The following is a 20,792-nucleotide window of genomic DNA, read 5'->3' on the forward strand; positions in this document are numbered from 1 at the left end:
ATGCCATGAATGTTAATCACCCAACAAATGATCGCCTAACGAATGAGCAAAACATTTATTTGTCAGGTGATTGGAGTGTTTATCCTGGCATAAAATCCTTGCTATCAGTTTCACACCACCCGGTGTCAACAGGAGATGTGCTGCCAATACCACAATGCTGTACAGGGACAGAACGGTCATATTACCTATTGCTCTGTTCCCATTAGTATTCAATGGCCTGTGTAAACCGGCGTCTATCGACTAGTTGATCTGGGCTTATTAACAAGCCAAAACCAGTTTGACTAAATCCATCTTAAACTTCTAGTCACAGTGGACCAAGACTGCATCACCATTACAGCAACACCACTATTGTGCTTGAGCTTAGCTCTAATAATGAGAAGTGCTATTGTTTTTTTTTGTTTATTTTTGAGTTATAACATTCATGTCCTATCCATTGGATTATTCCATAGACTACAAATTAGCAATACCTTCATTTTGCTCATTGGTGCAGACCCAGAGTTTATACCTCCATAAATCACATATTGATGCCTATAGTTAAGACTTTATTTCAGTATCATTAAAAAAAAAAAACACTTTAAAATGCCTGTAGGAAGTGTTTCTACAGCTCTTCTTATTTCAACTATATATGCAAGTTCTGCCTTTACAATGTTTTCTTGCAAAATTTATAGCAAAAACCTCAAACACAAAAATCATACTAAAATAATTGTATCTGCATAGCGCCCTTCTGTTGTGTGAGAATTCATAATGCTTATTCCTGAACCTGGGATTTCAGTGCTTTGCTGTTTAGTATCAGTTATGTCAAAATATGTGCGCTAACCAGGTTTTTGGTACTGCATCTGAGAACAGAATAATATAGGGTCAGATACCCTGATTCCAGCAATGTATCACTTACTGGGCTGCTTACAGCAGTTGTAATGAAATCCCTGTTTTCTCTGCTGCAAGTATAGCAGTTCTCTGAATGCTGAGCTCTGTATAACCCCGGGCACACTTCTGATTGGCAGCTTTCTGCCTATGCACAGTGTACACAGAAAGCTGCCAATCTGTAGTGGGGGCCGGGTTATATTGAGCTAATGAATATGAAGGACTAGGTGGCAGCAGGGTTACTAGTCCTCTAGTGATAATCTCTTACTGATAAAACAGTGATTTTGTCAAAATTAACAGCCCAATAAGTGACGCATCGCTGGAATCAGGGTCTGTCTCTACGTTATGCCACTCTTAAATTAGGAAGCAAAAACCCCCTCACAGATTCCATTTAAGCTATAATTGGTGTTTCTATGCATTCCATAATATTTCTAGGAAGAAGAATGACTCTCTTCATAATGAATTTCTTTACATTGTAGGTGAATGTAGAAATCTGCAAGATCTGAATCTGTCAGAGTGTAAAAATGTAAATGTAAGTGCTTTCATAGAAATTTTAGAAATATAATATATCTATTTTAAAATGTAACTATGTTTCAGATGCCATTACTGTTTACATCCAGATACATGTACATATATTTTTCCATGTTGGCTATTTTCATCAGATTCTAAGCAATAGGTAAAAATATCGCTAGCAATCGCACTAGATTTTAGTAGTATTAAAGGAGTTGTCCTTTTTCAGAAAAGTGGACCCCAAATACTGTAAAATGCCTAAACGAACAAACGCAGCAGGTACTTACCCTGCTCAGGTTCAATGCTGGCCCTCCGCCACTGCTCTGGTCTCTGTGTATTAGCTGCAGCAGTGACGTCACGTCGACAGTGCGCATCACCACTGTAGCGCTCACCTCGGCAGAGCTGCTGAGCTCAGTAATTGGCTACCGTGATGATGCGTACTGTCGATGTGATGTCACCGCTGCAGCTAAAACACAGAGACCAGAGCAGGGGCAAGGAGCCAGCGCTGGACTCAGTGAGGGTGAGTACCTGCTAAAGTTGTTATTTTAGGTGTTTTACAGCGTTTGAGGTCCACTGTCCTAAAAGAAGGCAACCCCTTTGCAGGATTGAAAAACAGGATAGTTGAGAAATGTTTTGCCCAACCACTCTCCCCCATGGTTTCTAGTATTCCATACCCGAAATATGGATTGGCATTCAAGAGTACACAATCCTAGAGAACTCTGTGGGAGAGCTGAGTGCTGCCCCCGGTGACTGATGTTGGTGACCACAAGGACACATAATCATTCATTTATAGTACAGCATTCATTATTCTGGGGTTGCACTAAACTAAAAAGCATATCATTCTATCTAGTCATTTTGCAACTATAATGACATTTTTAAGTGAGCTGTGCCAAGAATGATAAGTCACAAATTGATCATTGGCATGCCATTCATACTCCATGTTCCAATGAATTGTTGTAACTGTTTTCATGCGGAACCAGCCTCAAAGGATAATCTTGGAAAGAAAGAGAAATTATCATGTGTAAACGAGTCGTGAATTTCTGATGAAATCCACAATTCAGGCATTTATAAAATAAGAGGTTATATTTAAAATGTAAGAAATTAGACTATGCCATCTGGGAGCACAGATTTCTTATCATAGTTCTTTATTCTTAAAGGGAATCTGTAAATAGGATCAACCCTCCTAAGCCGTCTATATCGTCATGCAGGTCATAGGAAGCTGAATAAAATGATATCTTGATATCTGCGATCCGATGTCTTATTCCAGAGAAATCCACATTATTCTTATATGTAAATGAGCTGTTCCAGGTTATTGGGAGGACACTGATCTCCCCAAGAATCTGCCTCCATAAATTATTTTACATAAAGGGGCATTACCAGTATGATATGTAATGGCCGCGCTCTGTTCCTCTGATCTCACCGCAGAGCTGTGTGTAATTATAAGGCCACGGCCCCACTATCAGTATTTGGTCAGTATTCGGTCACTATTTTTTCTCAGGAGTGGGAGCCAAAACCAGGAGCGGGTGATAAATGCAGAATTGGTGACTTGTTTCTATTATACCTTTTGTCTGATTGTTCCTCTCCTGGTTTTAGCTCCACTCCTGAGAAAAAATACTGATCGAATACTGACCAAATACTGATAGTGGAGCCGTGACCTTACTGAAACATCTGCAGGTTCCTCTGAGTGTTTCAGCTTCCATCTCACATGCAGCCAGTGCTACAATACAGCAGAGCTGTGAAAGCTACAACAAATCTGTTTATGAGACAAAGTTCAGTTCTACTGTTCTGTGTTAGGTACATGCCTCACACTGGTAACTCCCCCTTTCACTTACAATAATCCCAGGAAGCAGATTCTCATGCAGATCAATGCCTGGCCAGCTCATTTACATATGAGAAAAACATGGATTTCTCTGGAATAAGACATGAGATCACAGATATCAAAGTATTATGTTATTCAGCTTCCTGAATAACATAATACTGCATGCCCATATAAACATGCCCATATAAACAGTTTAGGAGGGTAAATCCTACTGACAGATTCTATTTAAAGCGGTTTTCCACTGAAATAGTTTCCTTTGTAAAATAAATATCATATACTCACCGCCCGCACGGGTGGTGCTCCAGTGATGTTGGTGTCAGGTCTACTGAAGCATGTGTGACTTTATGCCACGTGAGTCTTGGAGTCAATCAGTGGCACCTATTGGATTTGTTGCGCTCTCACTTCTTCCGCTTGTCTGACATTCATCCAAGGGAAGTAAGAGCTCAGCAGCGCACAATAGCGGCCACTGATTGGCTAGGGGCTCAAGTAGAATAATAATGTCATGATAGTCTTGGCACACTCAGCACAAACATCGTAGGAACGCCACCAATTTGGGAGTTATGCTTTTTTTATTTTGCAAGGAGGACTACTTAATTTAATATGGTGTTGTGCAGGTAGTGGATAACCCCTTTAATTGTGACAACCCAGAGAATGTCATAATAAAAATACTATATTAAGAAAACCTCTTAACCAGCAATTCTATAAAAAGACTTTATATAAAAGAATGTAATATATGGACTGTGTACATACTGTATTTATCAATATAAAATAAGAGACTACGGCTCTGATTCATCAAGACCAGAATGCTGGAGTCAGAGGCGCCTGATTCATTAAGAGGCGCAGGTCTGTTAATAGTGGCGTATCTGAAAAGTGCCACATACTTACGCCAGTCATAGAATGGAGTAAGATTTCTGGCATAAGGTAGATCATGAATTAGAGGAGCTGTAGCGTCATGCCCCTGTCTCGTCCCAGCTCCACCCATTTTAGCGGAGCTGGGCGAAACTGGAGTGAAAAAGCCAAATGTGGCCAGATTTTTGCGACTTATCAATGTATTTTACGCCTACATGTAAGGATTAGGTTTTGGTAGTATTATCAAAGTAATACATAATTTTGAAGTTAAAAGTATCATTATTGTGTCTGGGACTGTGGTCATTTAGTTAAAGAACACAGACAGTCATAGGGTTTAAAGGGATTGTATTAGATTAGAATAAATGCTCATTGTTTGTCTATTTTCTGTAAACAACTCCACTTTGGTCCATGGGCTCAGCCCTATTCACTTGAATAATAGAGTCAAAAAAAGTAGAACATGTTTCTTTTCTTAGACAACCTCATTAATTAAGGTTGAATATTATTCAATAATTAAATTCTAGTTGGGGATTTATCATTAATAAGCTGTTTTACCACTTTTGAAGTTTGAGTTGTCTGTATCATTGGCTTGTGCACAAAAGGCCTCTTTGGCATTAAGACCAGATTTAACTTTACCCATAAAAGACTTGAGCGTAGAAGAAAGGTCATCAATATCTATGTTCAGAGTGAACAGTGAATGTATTTTAATAACACTTAGGCCAAGTTGCCACGTGTATTTATAAGAGAAAGGAAAACTCCTGAAAATGCAGTTTAAAGCATCTTTAAATGCACAGTGGGTATGATTTTCATTAAATTACATCCCCTTTGCTTGAACTTTTAAATGCACTGGATTTTATACACACAAAAAAACGCAGTAGAAAAAACAAAGTGTTTCCGTTAAGTGGGAACATGGCCTTAGGGTATATATATTCTGTACATAGGTATTCATAACATCTATCTATAAATATGTAACAGATACTATTCCTTCTATGTTTTAGAATTGTTTTTTCTTATTTTTTGTTTGTATTTTGTGTGGCCAGGAAGACGCAATAAGAGTTATATGTGAAGGATGCCCAGCACTTCTTTATCTTAATTTATCTCATACTGATATAACCAACTCCACTATACGAGTCATGTCAAGGTAAGCTTTCCGAGATTAATGTTCTTTGTGTATAGCAATACCAGGCACACCACTCTCTGCTCCACACTAATATTCATTACCAGTGACTCTGGAGCCACATGTGGCCCTTGTGGCCTATGCATGTGGCTTCCAGCTGTTGGCAGCTGGAACTACTATTATGCACTTTTAGCATTATGGACTTCATGCATTGCTAAAACTTTACACCAAATTTGTACCCCACAAATGTTTGTTTGCCAGATGTTTTTTTTAATAGCCCAAATGGAAGATCTATAAGAGAGTAATTGTCTGTTGTCTATGCAGTATTTACATCCCCCATGTTGAAGTTTGAAGCTTTCTTACTTATTCAGTGAATTAATGCTTTGGTCATCCTTAGCTTGGGTTGTCATAAGTGAAAACTCTGTTTTAGGGCTTGCTCACAATAGTGTATAACACGGCTGAGTGCTAACCCATGTTTTATCTGATAGCACTCGGCCCAATGTTATACAATGGGGCAGTGCAGATCTGCCATTTTTTTCTCATGCCGATTAGTCATGAGAAAACAATCACAGCATGCTTCGGGTCCATCCGATGATTGGACCATGCGCACCCATACATGTCATTCGAGCGCAGTCCGATGTACACGCACACAGACAATGGAGAAGATGGAGAAATTAAATTCTCCATCTTCTCCACACCTGTGCTGTGATTCTCTCTTGTAAGAGAATCAGATCACACTAAGGTTACACTCGGATCAAACTCTGACAGAATGACAGCATAACTGAACCGATTATCCTGTATGGGAGAATATATGGCAGTGTGAGCATGCCCTAAATTATAGTAAATTTATTTCACTGCAAACTGTGTAAAATGCACAAAACATCCTTGTTTGCAGACTAATACAAAATGGTTTCTGTGTCTACATTACTGATAATGGGACCACCTTTGAATTTCTTACTGCAGACTATCCACAGATGTAAAATAAACATAGCATACAAATGTTCCACATGCACAGCAGCCTGGTGTAATTTTTATAGGTATAATATGCCAAAAATAGTATTAATGTCTGCTGAACGGGATATATTCCATGGCAATTAAACACCACAGTCATAAAAACATTCTCAGAAGAAGCCTTCACATTTACATCCATCATCCATCACATTAAAGCCAATGACAGTGACAACTGAATAACATTATCTCATGCCAAGATGCGAGATATATTCAGCAGCAGGTTAATGGTAAAATCTTGCTGTTGAGCTACTTTGACAATGGCCAAATTATGATAACTAGATGACTGGGTCCAAGTATCTCTAAAATGGCAGGCCTTGTGTGGTGTTTCTGGTGTACAGTTTGTTAGTCTCTATAAAAAGTGGTCCAAGGTAGGACAACTGGTGAACTGGCAACAGGGTCATGGACATCCCAGGCTTATTATTGCTCATTATGGGCAAAGACTAGCCCTTCTCGTCCAATCCCACAGAAAAGCTACTGTAGCACAAAGTTCTGAAAAGTGAATGCAGGCTATTATAGAAAGTGCACCATAGCTTACGGCATATGCGGTGGAGTAGTTGCGGACCTATTACAGTGTCAATCCTGATGCCTGGGCACTGGCAAAAGCCCCTACAATGGACAGATGAACACCATAACTAGACCATGGAGCAATAAAAAATGTGAACTGTTCTGAAGAATCATGTTATTTTTACATCATGTGAACAGATGGATATACAGTACAGACCAAAAGTTTGGACACACCTTCTCATTTAAAGATTTTTATGTATTTTCATGACTATGAAAATTATACATTCACACTGAAGGCATCAAAACTATGAATTAACACATGTGGAATTATATACTTAACAAAAAAGTGTGAAACAACTGAAAATATGTCTTATATTCTAGGTTCTTCAAAGTAGCCACCTTTTGCTTTGATGACTGCTTTGCACACTCTTGGCATTCTCTTGATGAGCTTCAAGAGGTAGTCACCGGAAATGGTCTTCCAACAATCTTGAAGGAGTTCACAGAGATGCTTAGCACTTGTTGGCCCTTTTGCCTTCACTCTGCGGTCCAGCTCACCCCAAACCATCTCGATTGGGTTCAGGTCTGGTGACTGTGGAGGCCAGATCATCTGGCATAGCACCCCATCACTCTCCCTCTTGGTCAAATAGCCCTTACACAGCCTGGAGGTGTGTTTGGGGTCATTGTCCTGTTGAAAAATAAATGATGGTCCAACTAAACGCAAACCGGATGGAATAGCATGCCGCTGCAAGATGCTGTGGTAGCCATGCTGGTTCAGTATGCCTTCAATTTTGAATAAATCCCCAACAGTGTCACCAGCAAAGCACCCCCACACCATCACACCTCCTCCTCCATGCTTCATGGTGGGAACCAGGCATGTAGAGTCCATCCGTTCACCTTTTCTGCATCGCACAAAGACACGGTGGTTGGAACCAAAGATCTCAAATTTGGACTCATCAGACCAAAGCACAGATTTCAAATGGTGTAATGTCCATTCCTAGTGTTCTATAGCTCAAACAAGTCTCTTCTGCTTGTTGCCTGTCCTTAGCAGTGGTTTACTAGCAGCTATTTTACCATGAAGGCCTGCTGCACAAAGTCTCCTCTTAACAGTTGTTGAAGAGATGTGTCTGCTGCTAGAACTCTGTGTGGCATTGACCTGGTCTCTAATCTGAGCTGCTGTTAACCTGCGATTTCTGAGGCTGGTGACTCAGATAAACTTATCCTCAGAAGCAGAGGTGACTCTTGATCTTCCTTACCTGGGGCGGTCCTCATGTGAGCCAGTTTCTTTGTAGCGCTTGATGGTTTTTGCAACTGCACTTGGGGACACTTTCAAAGTTTGCCCAATTTTTCGCACTGACTGACCTTCATTTCTTAAAGTAATGATGGCCATTCGTTTTTCTTTACTTAGCTGCTTTTTTCTTGCCATAATACAAATTCTAACAGTCTATTCAGTAGGACTATCAGCTGTGTATCCACCAGACTTCTGCACAACACAACTGATGGTCCCAACCCCATTTATAAGGCTAGAAATCCCAGTTATTAAACCTGACAGGGCACACCTGTGAAGTGAAAACCATTTCCGGTGACTACCTCTTGAAGCTCATCAAGAGAATGCCAAGAGTGTGCAAAGCAGTCATCAAAGTAAAAGGTGGCTACTTTGAAGAACCTAGAATCTAAGACATATTTTCACTTGTTTCACACTTTTTTGTTAAGTATATAATTCCACATGTGTTAATTCATAGTTTTGATGCCTTCAGTGTGAATGTACAATTTTCATAGTCATGAAAATACAGAAAAATCTTTAAATGAGAAGGTGTGTCCAAACTTTTAGTCTGTACTGTATGTGAATTGTTTCTATTTGTAAGAGATGGCACCATGATGAAAAATAGGAAGAAAGCAAGCTAGCTAAGGTAGTGTAATGCTCTGGGCAATGCTTTGCTGGGAAACCTTGGGTCCTGGCTCTTCTTGTATATGTGATTTGGAAATTTACTACTTGCCTAAGCATTGTTAAAGACTAATTATACCCCTTCATGTCAATGGTATTCCGTAATGGCTGTGGTGGCTGTGGTATTTTTCATCAGGATAATAAGTCCTGTCACACTTCAAAAATTGTTCTGTAAAAGTTTGGGAAACTTTGGGGAAAAGAGTTCAATGTGTTGGTTTGGCCTCCGAATACCCAAGATTTCAATCCAATTGAGCATCTGTGGTTTGTGCTGGAAAAAATAATCCATTCACTGAAAGTCCCACCTCCCAATGTACCGGACTAAAAGCCTCTGCTGTTAACATCTTGGTCTCAGATAACATAGGATACCTTCAGAGGACTTCTGGAGTCTTTGCTTCAGTGGTTCAAATCTGTTTTGGCACCACGAGAAGGACCTACACAATGGGCCTGTAGTTTTGATGTTATGGTTGATCAGTATCTAGTGGTTAAAGAGAACTTGACATCTCGTACATGATTCCCAAACCGTGGGCAGCCTGTATCAGACACTAGCTGTGCGATCTCAGCCATCCATGCTTGACTTTGAAACGCTGCGGCGTTTCAGAGAAAAACATAATTTTAATAGCCGCAGGGGACTGAGCCGCGCTACTGACTAGTCGAATAGGTAACTTCCTGGGGGTTTCCGCCCACTGCCCTAGATTGACAGGTCTCTTCCTATGTGCGTGTACAGGCAGAGACCTGTCAGTCATTGTCAGCGGGTAGATAGAAGCCGCCAGGGACCTGCAGCTTGGGCCTGCAAGTATCAGATGTAGGGTTCTATTTAATGGATATATTACAATTAATAGATAATAGCTTTTAATCATTCTCCACAGTTCTTTATCACATATTACAACCAGTTCAATAAACTGTTCCAATTCTCATTCAAAATATATTTGCAAGCTATATCCTGGGTAGAAATGTAGAATTCAGAACATCAAAATCAGTCCTTACCAGAACACACTTAAAACTTTTTTTTTTCAACAATAATAGATGAGGTAAGGGGTGTACATGTATATCATGTTGTGATAATACAGCTGCTTAAGATCACATCCTCCCCAAGACAAGACCGCGAAGTGCAGGGTACACAAATGTGTTATAGTTAATCAGTTATAGCTCATGATACCATTCAAACATCCGTGGACTCCTGGAAGTCGCTAGCAAGCCTTCTATAACTTGGTGATGTTTCTTTAAGGATGCATCAAGTCACAAAGAAGTGAACCGAGGTGTTTTGGCAGAGATTTGTGGCTCTAGGAAATGCTGGCTCCCCTGGCACAGAAGGAGCTTATAAAGAAATCATAGTAGATTTTGTTTTTATATTTACATACTAGTTGTACAACGTTGACTAAATTTGAGAAGAATTCTCCTTAGAGAACCTTCTCCTCCGTTGATCACATTGCATGAAGTTCATTTCTGCAAACCATCACATTTGTCAGCACACAAGAGGCTTAGGAATTGGTGTGCCTGCACTAAATGCATTTCCAGCCCTATCTGTGAAGCATAAAAATCCTACTATGTGCAATGAGATCTGCATTCACAGCAATGAACTGGTGGTTTCTGCTTCTGCATATACGAAGCTTTTTATAGATCCTGTTTAATGTATTACTTTGTCTCTGTTGTCTGCTCTTCTTATTAGATACCTGCTTAACCTGCAGTATCTCAGTGTAGCTTACAGTCGAAAGTTTACAGACAAAGGCTTACAGTACCTGGGATCTGGAAAAGGATGTCACAAGATCATCTACTTGGATCTGTCCGGCTGCACTCAGGTTGGTCTGTTGGCTTTCTCTTCATGCACACAGAAAGGGAATCCTTGGAGCGAAGTGTGTCTTGCTCTCATTGTGCATCCTACTAGTGCTGGTCCTTTAGGAAACTTGAGCGGTTTTGAATTACAAGGCTGCAGCTGCTTAGGCTCTCCTTAGGCACAGCGCTATGTGAACTGGCTGAATTCCAAGGCAGTGTCATGCTTAGAAACAGCTAAGACTTACTGGCTAATGAAAAAAAGCTCTCATCTTCTCCAAATTCCTTCCCCTTTGTTATGAATTCACGTTTACTTCTTTTTGAAGAACCAGTTTAAAAATATAATAAGAAAAACAAAACATAAAACTACAGAAAATCCAGACAAAGTTGTTTTTTTTTGGTAAAGTTAAATAAACATTTCTATTTCCGGTGAAAATGATGCGAGTAACAAAGGGTCATGAAACCTTACTGCTGGCAGAGTTTGATGAATTAGGTGTGAAAAAAAGCGTTAAATTGTCTTGTACATTTTGTTAACGGAAATCTTTTCTAATGTTTGGTGGACAGAGCTGTTTTTTATCTTTTTGTTTCCATCTAGACCTGCAAGTGCTTATTTTAGATGGTCACTTTTAATAAACATATAAGGGTGTAATCTGTAGGGGCTCTGTGAACTTATAAATAAGATTTCCAGTTGATAAATTACTATTTTCTTCACAGTCATCTCAATACAATCGTATGTGATTGTTAATTGAAACACATAAATTGAGAACAATTGAGATTATTGTATGCAGTATTCAGACTGTAAAATAGTTTAGTCAGCAGTGTGTAGGTGGGATCAGCAGGTCTTACAGACTTTTTCTATGAATCTTGGCTGCATTTCAACAGTTTTTTACATATAAATAGTGAATAACATAACATAGAAACATAAATACAATCTAAAGGTCTACATACAAAGTAGACTAATGTCAACCGAACCCTTCAATATTGACAGGCACAGCCAGCAGTCTTATCGCATGGGGGCCCCGGACAAATGATCCCCACGTGGAGAAGATATCACTCACGCATCTCTGACTTTGGACAGACAATTGTTTTGTTCCCCTGAAGATACGCCGTTGCCAGACATGTTTGGTGATTGCTTTCTCATAGAGAGCACAGGAGTGCTCAGCCGGACGAGCGCTCCTTTGTATGGGAGAACCAGCCGGGATGGCTGTCAGCTGAACAACTGGCCAAAGCATCATTGGGCCAATAGACATCTAATGTGAATGGCTGGCATTAAACACACATTTAGTACACTATGAAGTGGATTTCCAGACCCCGCACTCCCCAATGCTAAACCCCTTTTATTACCTGCTGTAATGACAATAGTCAGAAGCAATAGGTTCCCTGGTTTGTGTTATGCCTGATCAGAAAAGAATGACTACCTAGTGTGGGGACCCAAAAATATTTGCGCTCCATTCGAATCTGCCCCTACTATGTTATCACTGGTGCATTCCCGAGTGTGCTATTCCTAAGCCATCCTTCAGCCTAAACCATTCAATAGTATTACTAGAGGGTGGGGTGGAAAATGGAGATTATTGTTTTTTTTTATAGCATTCGCATTATGCTTAATACTGGATCATATAAGAGGCACTGCTACCATTCAAATAGCCCTCATATTAGTTGTATGTTACTATGAAGGATATCCCCACTTATTATTAATTTTACTCAGGACCAGCAACTTAGCAGAATAAAGCTAGAACACGGCAGGTTTATAGCCCTTAGGGAACTTAATTTTTTGTAGCCCCCAATCAAGCAAATTGAGGGGTAATATGGACTGCCTGTAAAAGAATCAGTATGTTTTTGAAATGTGAGAAGTCAGCCAAATAAGCACATGTGAACCAAGGTGCTATGGTCCAGTGCTGTTGTGTGGCTTTAGGTGTGGTAATGGTGGCTCCTGGGTCCTGGTGCCTGAAGTGACCTAAATGAATATGCCTCACAGGAAGACATCAGTATAATAAATGGCACATGGTAGTTGGGTGCTCTGTTACAGAATTTGCATTGATGCCCAGGAGCTACAAATTATGCCCTATAGAGCAGTTACTTGTACATACCCATTATGTGAAATGTCATGTGATTATCTCATTGTTAATTTAAAGCAGACATTGCTTCATTTTTATTGTGGTTTCTGCTTCTAGAAATCTGTTGTGACTCCTTTAATGTGTGCTCCCTTTTTGTTTTATTATGCTACATTAAGTAAATCTGCTGTACTTCAAATTGTACCAGCAATTTAGCTCTTTAGAAGTAGACACATGGCATTAATAAAGTGATAGAAGTGAACACTGAACAGTTTACTACACATATGACTTTACATATAGTGTCATACAATATTTAAAAGTGGTTGTTCAGGACTTTGGTATTGATTGTCTATTCTTAGTATAAGTCCTCAATATCAGATTTGAGGGGATTTGCGCCCAGCAGCCCAATAATCAGCTAGTATTGTGTCCTTGGCGTTACGAGAAGTACACAGTTTGTAGAGCCAGAAAACCACATCTCTGTACATGTAATGGCTGTTCTCATGTGCAAACCTTATGGAAATAAACAGGCCTGAGCAGCAGTACCTACGAATGGCTATTACGCAGTGTACGGAGCTGCGCTCCTCACAACTTACTTCCTGCCACTGCGGAACTTGCTAACAGCTGATTGAGGGGGTACCAGTAGTCAACCCCCCACGATCTGATATTAATGATCTTTCTTAAGGTTAAGAAGATTAAAAATCATCTAAAGGCTTATCCTTACGATAGTTCATGAATATCAGTTCTCTTGCTTTGCACTGATGAGAGACAAACACCCCGAAATACGTGTCTGCAAACTGAGTTTCTGATTTGGATTCTTATACTAAGTCATGTGGCAAAGCCCATTACCCCCTTACCGCTAAAACCTGTTTTCACTTTCCTGACAAGGCTACGTTTTAAAATTCGGACTAAAGTAAATTTATGTGGAAATAACTTTGGATTGCTTCAAAAATATCCCAGTGATTCTGAGATTGTTTATTTTCGAGACACATTGTGCTTCATGTTACTGGTAAATTTAGGTTGATATGATTTGCATTTATTTATGATATTTATGAAAATATCAATAATTTTACAAAAAATGTAAACATTTCACAATTATATCAAACTTTGAGTCTTTATGCCCTTAACCCTTTCACACCCCAAGCCTGTTTTCACCTTCATGACCAGGCCAAATTTTACAATTCTGACCAGTGACAATTTATGTAATAATAACTGTGGAACGCTTCAATGGATCCCACTGATTCTGAGAATGCTTTTTCGTGACATATTGTACTCCATAACAGTGGTAATATTTGTTCGATATGACTTGCGTATTTGTGAAAAAATCGGAAATTTGGTGAAAATTTAGAAAATTTTGCAATTTTCAAACTTTTAATTTTTATGCCCTTAAACCAGAGAGTTATGTTACACAAAATAGTTAATAAATAACATTTCCCTAATGTCTACTTTACATCAGCACAATTTTTCGATCTCTCATTTTTCCAACAACACTTACAAAACCATTTTTTTAGGAACCAGATGACATTTGAAGCAACTTTGAGGGACCTACATGAAAGAAAATACCTAAAATTGACACCATTGGAAAAAACTGCTCCCCTCAAGGTGCACAAAACCACATTTATTAACCCATCTGGTACTTTACAGGAAATAATGGAATATGGAAGCAAAAAATGGACATTTAACTTTTTTTCACATGCAAATTGCCTCTTCAGAGAAAAAGAGGATTTGAACTCTATAGCACCACCTATTGGAAGCAGCAATCAAGTCCTCTTTTTCTCTGAAGAGGCAATTTGCATATTAAATTTCCCAGAGGAGCATTGCACGGCAAATAAGCCTCCTTACCTTGACATGCCAGAGCCGGTATGTCACTCTTCACAAGGAGAAATGTTACTTTTTTTCACAAAAATTTTACTTTAGACCCAATTTTTTTATTTTCCAAAGGGTAATAATAGAAAATGAACCCTAAAATTTTTTGTGCAATTTCTCCTGAGCATGACAATGTCCCATATGTGGATGAAGGAGCACCGTTTGAATTTTTGAACCAAAATTGTCTGGAATCGAGAGCGAACGCCATGTTGGGTTTGGAGAGCCACTGATGTGCCTAAACAGTGGAAACTCCCCACATGTGACCCCACCTATCTAGATGTGTGGTGAGCATCTTGAACTATCAGGTGCTTCACAGAGATTTATAACATTGAGCCGTGAAAACAAAAAAATCTAATATTTTCCACACAAATGTTGCTTTAGCCCCAATTTTTTTTATTTTTACAATGGTAACAAAAGAAAATGGACCCCAAAAATTGTTGTGCAATTTCTCCTGAGTATGCCAATACCCCATATGTGGGGGAAAACTACTGATTGGGCGCACGACAGGGCTCGGAAGGGAAGGAGCACCATTTGACTTTTTGAGCGGAAAATAAGCTAGAATCATTAGCGGACGCGATGTCGCGTTTGGAGAGCCTCTGATGTGCCTAAACAGTGGAAACCCCTCACAAGTGACACCATTTTGCAAACTAGACCCCTCAAGGAATGTATCTAGATGTGTGGTGAGCACCTTGAACCCCCGAGCGCTTCACAGAAGTTTATAATGTAGAGCTGTGAAAATAAAAAAAAATCAATTTTCCCACAAAAATGTTATTTTAGCCCCAGATTTTGTATTTTTACAGGTGTAACAGGAGAAATTGCACCATACAATTTGTTTTGCAATTTCTCCTGAGTACGCCAATACCGCATATGTGGGGGCAAACTCCTCTTGGGCTCACGGAAGGGCTCAGAAAGGAAGGAGTGATGTTTTGGAATGCAGACTTTGATGGAATGGTCTGCAGGTGTAATATATCACGATTGGAGAACCCCTGATGTGCCTAAACAGTGGAAACCTCGCGCATTTTGGAAACTAGACCCCTCAAAGTATTTATCTAGATAAAGGTGCTTCACAGAATTTTACAATGTTGATGTCACGCAAGGTGTGGAAAAGACTAAGTGCAACACGAAGGGAAGAGGGGGAGGAAACTCAAACACTAGGGGAAGGGGGAGTGGAGACCCCTAGGCAGATCTAATAACACCCTGCCTACCCTACCATCCCTATATATGTTCCACACCTATCGCCGAGCAGGACCCTAAACCCTGTATGTCCCTAGAGCTTGGCCCTAGATAGGGAGGGGGAGGGGTGAGCACTGGTCAGGCCCCACTACAAACTAAAGACAACAAGGTAGACAAACAAAGGGGATTAACTTAGCTTGAGCAGACACCAGAAGAGTAACGCCAACCGTCCTCCAAGGGCACCAGAGAAGAAGCCAGCCAACAGCTCGTGCTCCAAGCATGCACAAAGATATAATCACTGGTGATTGCCTGGAGCAAACTGAGGGTTTTTAACTCCCATGCAAGGGTGTGTCAATCAGCAGCAGGAGGGAGGTCGCCACTGGGTCATAAAGGAAGAAAGATTAAGAAGGTGTCTGCAATGCCAAGCGCAGTGACCTTCTACAGCCAGATCCAGAGCGACTGTCTCTGACACACCCGTAACAGTTGATCTGTGAAAATGAAAAAAATATATTTTTCCCTCAAAAATGTTGTTTTAGCTCAAAATCTTTTCATTTTGACAATAGCAGGAAAAAATTGACCTCAAAATTTGTTGCGCAATTTCTCCAGAGTACACCGATATCCCATATGTGGTCGACAACTACTTTTGAGGCACAGTGTAAAGCTCAGAAGGGAAGAAGCATCATATTGGAGTTCAGATTTTGCTGGAATTGTTTAAGGGTGCTATGTCACATTGGCAGAGCCCCTAAAGTTCTGGAACAGCAGAACCCCCCCCATGTGACCTCATTTTACAAACTACACCCCCCCAATGATTTCATCTAGGGGGTGCAGTGATCATATTGATATCACATGTGCCTCACAGAATTTTATACCATTGGGCGATGAAGAAAGAATAATTACATTTTTACCACTAAAATGTTGTTTTAGCCCCACGTTTTTAATTTTTCTAAGGGGTAGTAGGAAAAAATGGACCTCAGTTTGTTGTAAAACTTTCTCCTGAGTGTGCCAATACCCTACATGTAATTGGTAAACACTTTTCAGGTACAGTGCAAAGCTCAGAAGGGAAGGAGCGCCATATTATAGTTCAGATTTTACTTTTATGCTTTGCGGTCGCCATGACCCACTTGGAGAGCCCCTGAGATACTAGAACAGCAGAACCCCCTAAGTGACCCCATTTTACAAACTACACCTCTCAATGAATTCATCTAGGGGTGCAGTGATCATATTGACACCACAGGTGGGTCACAGAATTTTATACCATTGGCCAGTGAAAAAAAATAATTACATTTTTACCACCAAAATTTTGTTTTAGCCACAGATTTTACATTTTCACACTGGGAAATAGGTAAAAATGGCACCAAAATTTGTCCCACAATTTCTGCTGAATGTGGCTGAACAGTACTACTTAGCCATACGGCAAGACTTGGGAGGGACCAAGCACTACTTGCCTCCTGGAGCGCAGATTTTCCTAGAATAGTTTGCAGATTCCATATACAGCGCCCCTAAGTGCTAGAAGAGTAGAATCCCATTTTGGAAATTATACCCCTTTGGGAATTTATTTTCAAGTGTAGTGACGATTTTGACTCCATGGGTGTTTTCCAGAAACAAGCATCAGTGGATGTTTCTGAGTGAAAATTGCAAACTGCCGTTGTAGTCCCAAGTACGTTGTAGTCCCCAGCACGTTGTAGTGACTAGTATGTTGTAGTGCCCAGCTCATGCTTCTGGAGACAAATACCCATAGATTAGGCAGGCTCTCATCGCTACAGAAATGCTAAACATGTGGACGCTAAATGTGGTTGAGGCACACTGGGGCTCAGAAGGGAGGAGGGCATTTGGATTTGGGAGTGCAGAATTTGCTGAGTTTCTTTTGGGGTGGGCGAGGAGCCATTTAGCTTTTCCAGAGCCTTTGTGCTATCAGTAACGTGGAAGCTCCTATATTTCCATTGACAGATGACAGATCTGAGTAGGGGCTTTTTTGTGGATTGATTTGAAGCTTTTGTTAGGAACATTTTACATAACATTTTGGATCACATTTATCCAGTACTCTACACTGAGCACTTATATCGGGGTTTCCATCTAGATCTCCGAGTGACGTGATTCAGATGAAACCTTCGTGGGACTCATTCACTATAATGAGGTAGCAGAGTTACTCTGGACTCTGTCTGGCCTCAGTTCTGCATTGTCCTTTTTTTCAGAGGTGCACAAAACTGTGGCCGATGGCACTTTTATGCACGCCTAAAAAGACGGACACCGCCGGATCACAGGCCGGGCCCCGTCCTCAGTGTATCTATCTGCCTCATTACAGGGAATTTTCCACCAGGGGTTCCGTCTGAATCACGTATTTCAGAGATTTACACGGAAACCGCGCTCAGTGCAGAGTGCAGGATAAATGTGAGCTGAGCTTTACTGCAATCTTTGGGAGGCAGAATGAACAAATCTACAGCAGGTGAAGAATTGGTTTTGTTTATTTTTTACGCCGTTCCTCGTGCGCTATAAGTGATTAGATGACTTTATTCTTTGGGTCGGTGCGATTACAGCGATACCAGATTTATATCGGATTTTTATGTTTGGCTGCTGTCACACAGTAAAAATTGCTTTTTCATTTGCAAAAACTAGTTTTTGCATCATTATATTTGAGAGCTATAATTTTTCCATATTTCGGCCGACAAAGTCATTTGAGGGTTTGTTTCTTGCAGGACGAGTTGACATTTTTATTGCTACCATTTTCGGGCACATGACATATTTTGATCGCTTTTTATTCTGAATTTTGGGAGGCAGAATGAACAAAAACGAGCAATTCAGAAACTGTTTTTTTTTGAGATTTTTTATGCCATTCCGCGTGTGGTAAAATTGATAAGGCAGCTTTAATCTTTGGGTCAGTACAATTGCAGCGATACCACATTTATATAGTTTTTTTATGTTATGGCGCTTTTACACAATAAAAACTATTTTATAGAAAAAATTATTTTTGTATCTCTTTATTCTGAGAGCTATAACTTTTTTATTTTTCCGCTAATGGAGCTGCATTGTAGCTTGTTTTTTTTCGGGACAAGGTGACTTTTTCATCAATACTATTTTTATTTACATTTGTCTTTTTGATTGCGTTTTATTCCACTTTTTGTTTGGTGGTATGATGATAAAGCATTGTTTTTTTTACAGTGTTCACTGAAGGGGTTAACTAGTGTGACATTTTTATAGGGTGGGTCGTTCCAGATGCAGCGATACCAAAAATGTGTACTTTTTTTTCCATAAAAATATTTATTTATGAGTGCAACATTATATATATATATATATATATATATATATATATATATATATATATATATATATATATACAGTACAGACCAAAAGTTTGGACACACCTTCTCATTTAAAGATTTTTCTGCATTTTCATGACTATGAAAATTGTACATTCACACTGAAGGCATCAAAACTATGAATTAACACATGTGGAATTATATACTTAACAAAAAAGTGTGAAACAACTGAAAATATGTCTTATATTCTAGGTTCTTCAAAGTAGCCACCTTTTGCTTTGATGACTGCTTTGCACACTCTTGGCATTCTCTTGATGAGCTTCAAGAGGTAGTCACCGGAAATGGTTTTCACTTCACAGGTGTGCCCTGTCAGGTTTAATAAGTGGGATTTCTTGCCTTATAAATAGGGTTGGGACCATCAGTTGTGTTGTGCATAAGTCTGGAGGAAACACAGCTGATAATCCTACTGAAAAGACCGTTAGCTGCTTTTTTCTTGCCATAATACAAATTCTAAGTAAAGAAAAACGAGTGGTCATCATTACTTTAAGAAATGAAGGTCAGCCAGTGCGAAAAATTGGGAAAACTTTGAAAGTGTCCCCAAGTGAAGTTGCAAAAACCATCAAGCGCTACAAAGAAACTGTCTCACATGAGGACCGCCCCAGGAAAGGAAGACCAAGAGTCACCCCTGCTTCTGAGGATAAGTTTATTCGAGTCACCAGCCTCAGAAATCGCAGGTTAACAGCAGCTCAGATTAGAGACCAGGTCAATGCCACACAGAGTTCTAGCAGCAGACACATCTCTTCAACAACTGTTAAGAGACTTTGTGCAGCAGGCCTTCATGGTAAAATAGCTTCTAGGAAACCACTGCTAAGGACAGGCAACAAGCAGAAGAGACTTGTTTGGGCTAAAGAACACAAGGAATAGACATTAGACCAGTGGAAATCTGCTTTGGTCTGATGAGTCCAAATTTGAGATCTTTGGTTCCAACCACAGTGTCTTTGGGCGATGCAGAAAAGGTGAACGGATGGACTCTACATGCCTGGTTCCCACCGTGAAGCATGGAAGAGGAAGTGTGATGGTGTGGGGGTGCTTTACTGGTGACACTGTTGGGGATTTATTCAAAATTGAAGGCATACTGAACCAGCATGGGTACCACAGCATCTTGCAGCGGCATGCTATTCCATCCGGTTTGCGTTTAGTTGGACCATCATTTATTTTTCAACAGGACAATGACCCCAAACACACCTCCAGGCTGTGTAAGGGCTATTTGACCAAGAAGGAGAGTGATGGGGTGCTACGCCAGATGACCTGGCCTCCACAGTCACCAGACCAGAACCCAATCGAGATGGTTTGGGGTGAGCTGGACAGCAGAGTGAAGGCAAAAGGGCCAACAAGTGCTAAGCATCTCTGGGAACTCCTTCAAGATTGTTGGAAGACCATTTCCGATGACTATCTCTTGAAGCTCATCAAGAGAATGCCAAGTGTGCGCAAAGCAGTCATCAAAACAAAAGGTGGCTACCTTGAAGAACCTAGAATATAAGACATATTTTCAGTTGTTTCACACTTTTTTGTTAAGTATATAATTCCACATGTGTTAATTCATAGTCTTGATGCCTTCAGTGTGAATGTACAATTTTCATAGTCATGAAAATACAGAAAAATCTTTAAATGAGAAGGTGTGTCCAAACTTTTGGTCTGTACTGTATATTTATTTATTTCTGTTTAATTATTTAGTGATTTTTTTTTACATTTTTACTTGGGACTTTCACTTGCAGCACTCTTGCAGTACACATGATCTAACTAACTAGCTAGAGAAGATCGGGTCACCATGGCAACGATCGGGCCACCGCGATGATGTTGCAGGGGCGCCAATCAGAGGGCAGAGGGGGCCCCCTCCCTCTGCCTGCCTTCTAAATGTTGAGATTGATATAATTAAACTGCCGGGAGCAATGTTGGCACCACTCCTAGCAGTGAGTGCCAGGTGTCAGCTGAACACCTGGTGGCGTTCGCGTGCGCACATCTTCTATGTGCGCAAAATCGCCATGACGTGCCAATACGTCCAAGGTCAGTAGTC

General features: G+C 40.2%; 2 protein-coding genes across 4 annotated transcripts in view; one reads left to right on the forward strand and one right to left on the reverse strand.

Annotated features, from left to right (window-relative positions):
• LRRC17 (leucine rich repeat containing 17) overlaps window positions 1-10,578 on the reverse strand; it is a 45,045-nt gene extending 34,467 nt beyond the window's left edge. The window contains exon 1 of the mRNA XM_073652273.1: window positions 10,347-10,578. The gene's annotated coding sequence lies outside the window, so the exon portion shown is untranslated. The remainder of the gene's footprint in view (window positions 1-10,346) is intronic.
• Window positions 1-20,792, forward strand: part of FBXL13 (F-box and leucine rich repeat protein 13) — a 277,666-nt gene that overhangs the window by 172,765 nt on the left and 84,109 nt on the right. For all 3 annotated transcript variants that reach the window (XM_073652270.1, XM_073652271.1, XM_073652269.1), the window contains exons 10-12: window positions 1,341-1,393; window positions 5,077-5,177; window positions 10,277-10,406. In XM_073652270.1, coding sequence (XP_073508371.1) covers window positions 1,341-1,393; window positions 5,077-5,177; window positions 10,277-10,406 — 284 coding nt within the window. The remainder of the gene's footprint in view (window positions 1-1,340; window positions 1,394-5,076; window positions 5,178-10,276; window positions 10,407-20,792) is intronic.

Source organism: Phyllobates terribilis, unplaced genomic scaffold, assembly GCF_046119375.1.
Source record: "Phyllobates terribilis strain yellow unplaced genomic scaffold, ASM4611937v1 Scaffold_11__3_contigs__length_659146591, whole genome shotgun sequence".
Lineage (NCBI taxonomy): Eukaryota > Metazoa > Chordata > Amphibia > Anura > Dendrobatidae > Phyllobates > Phyllobates terribilis.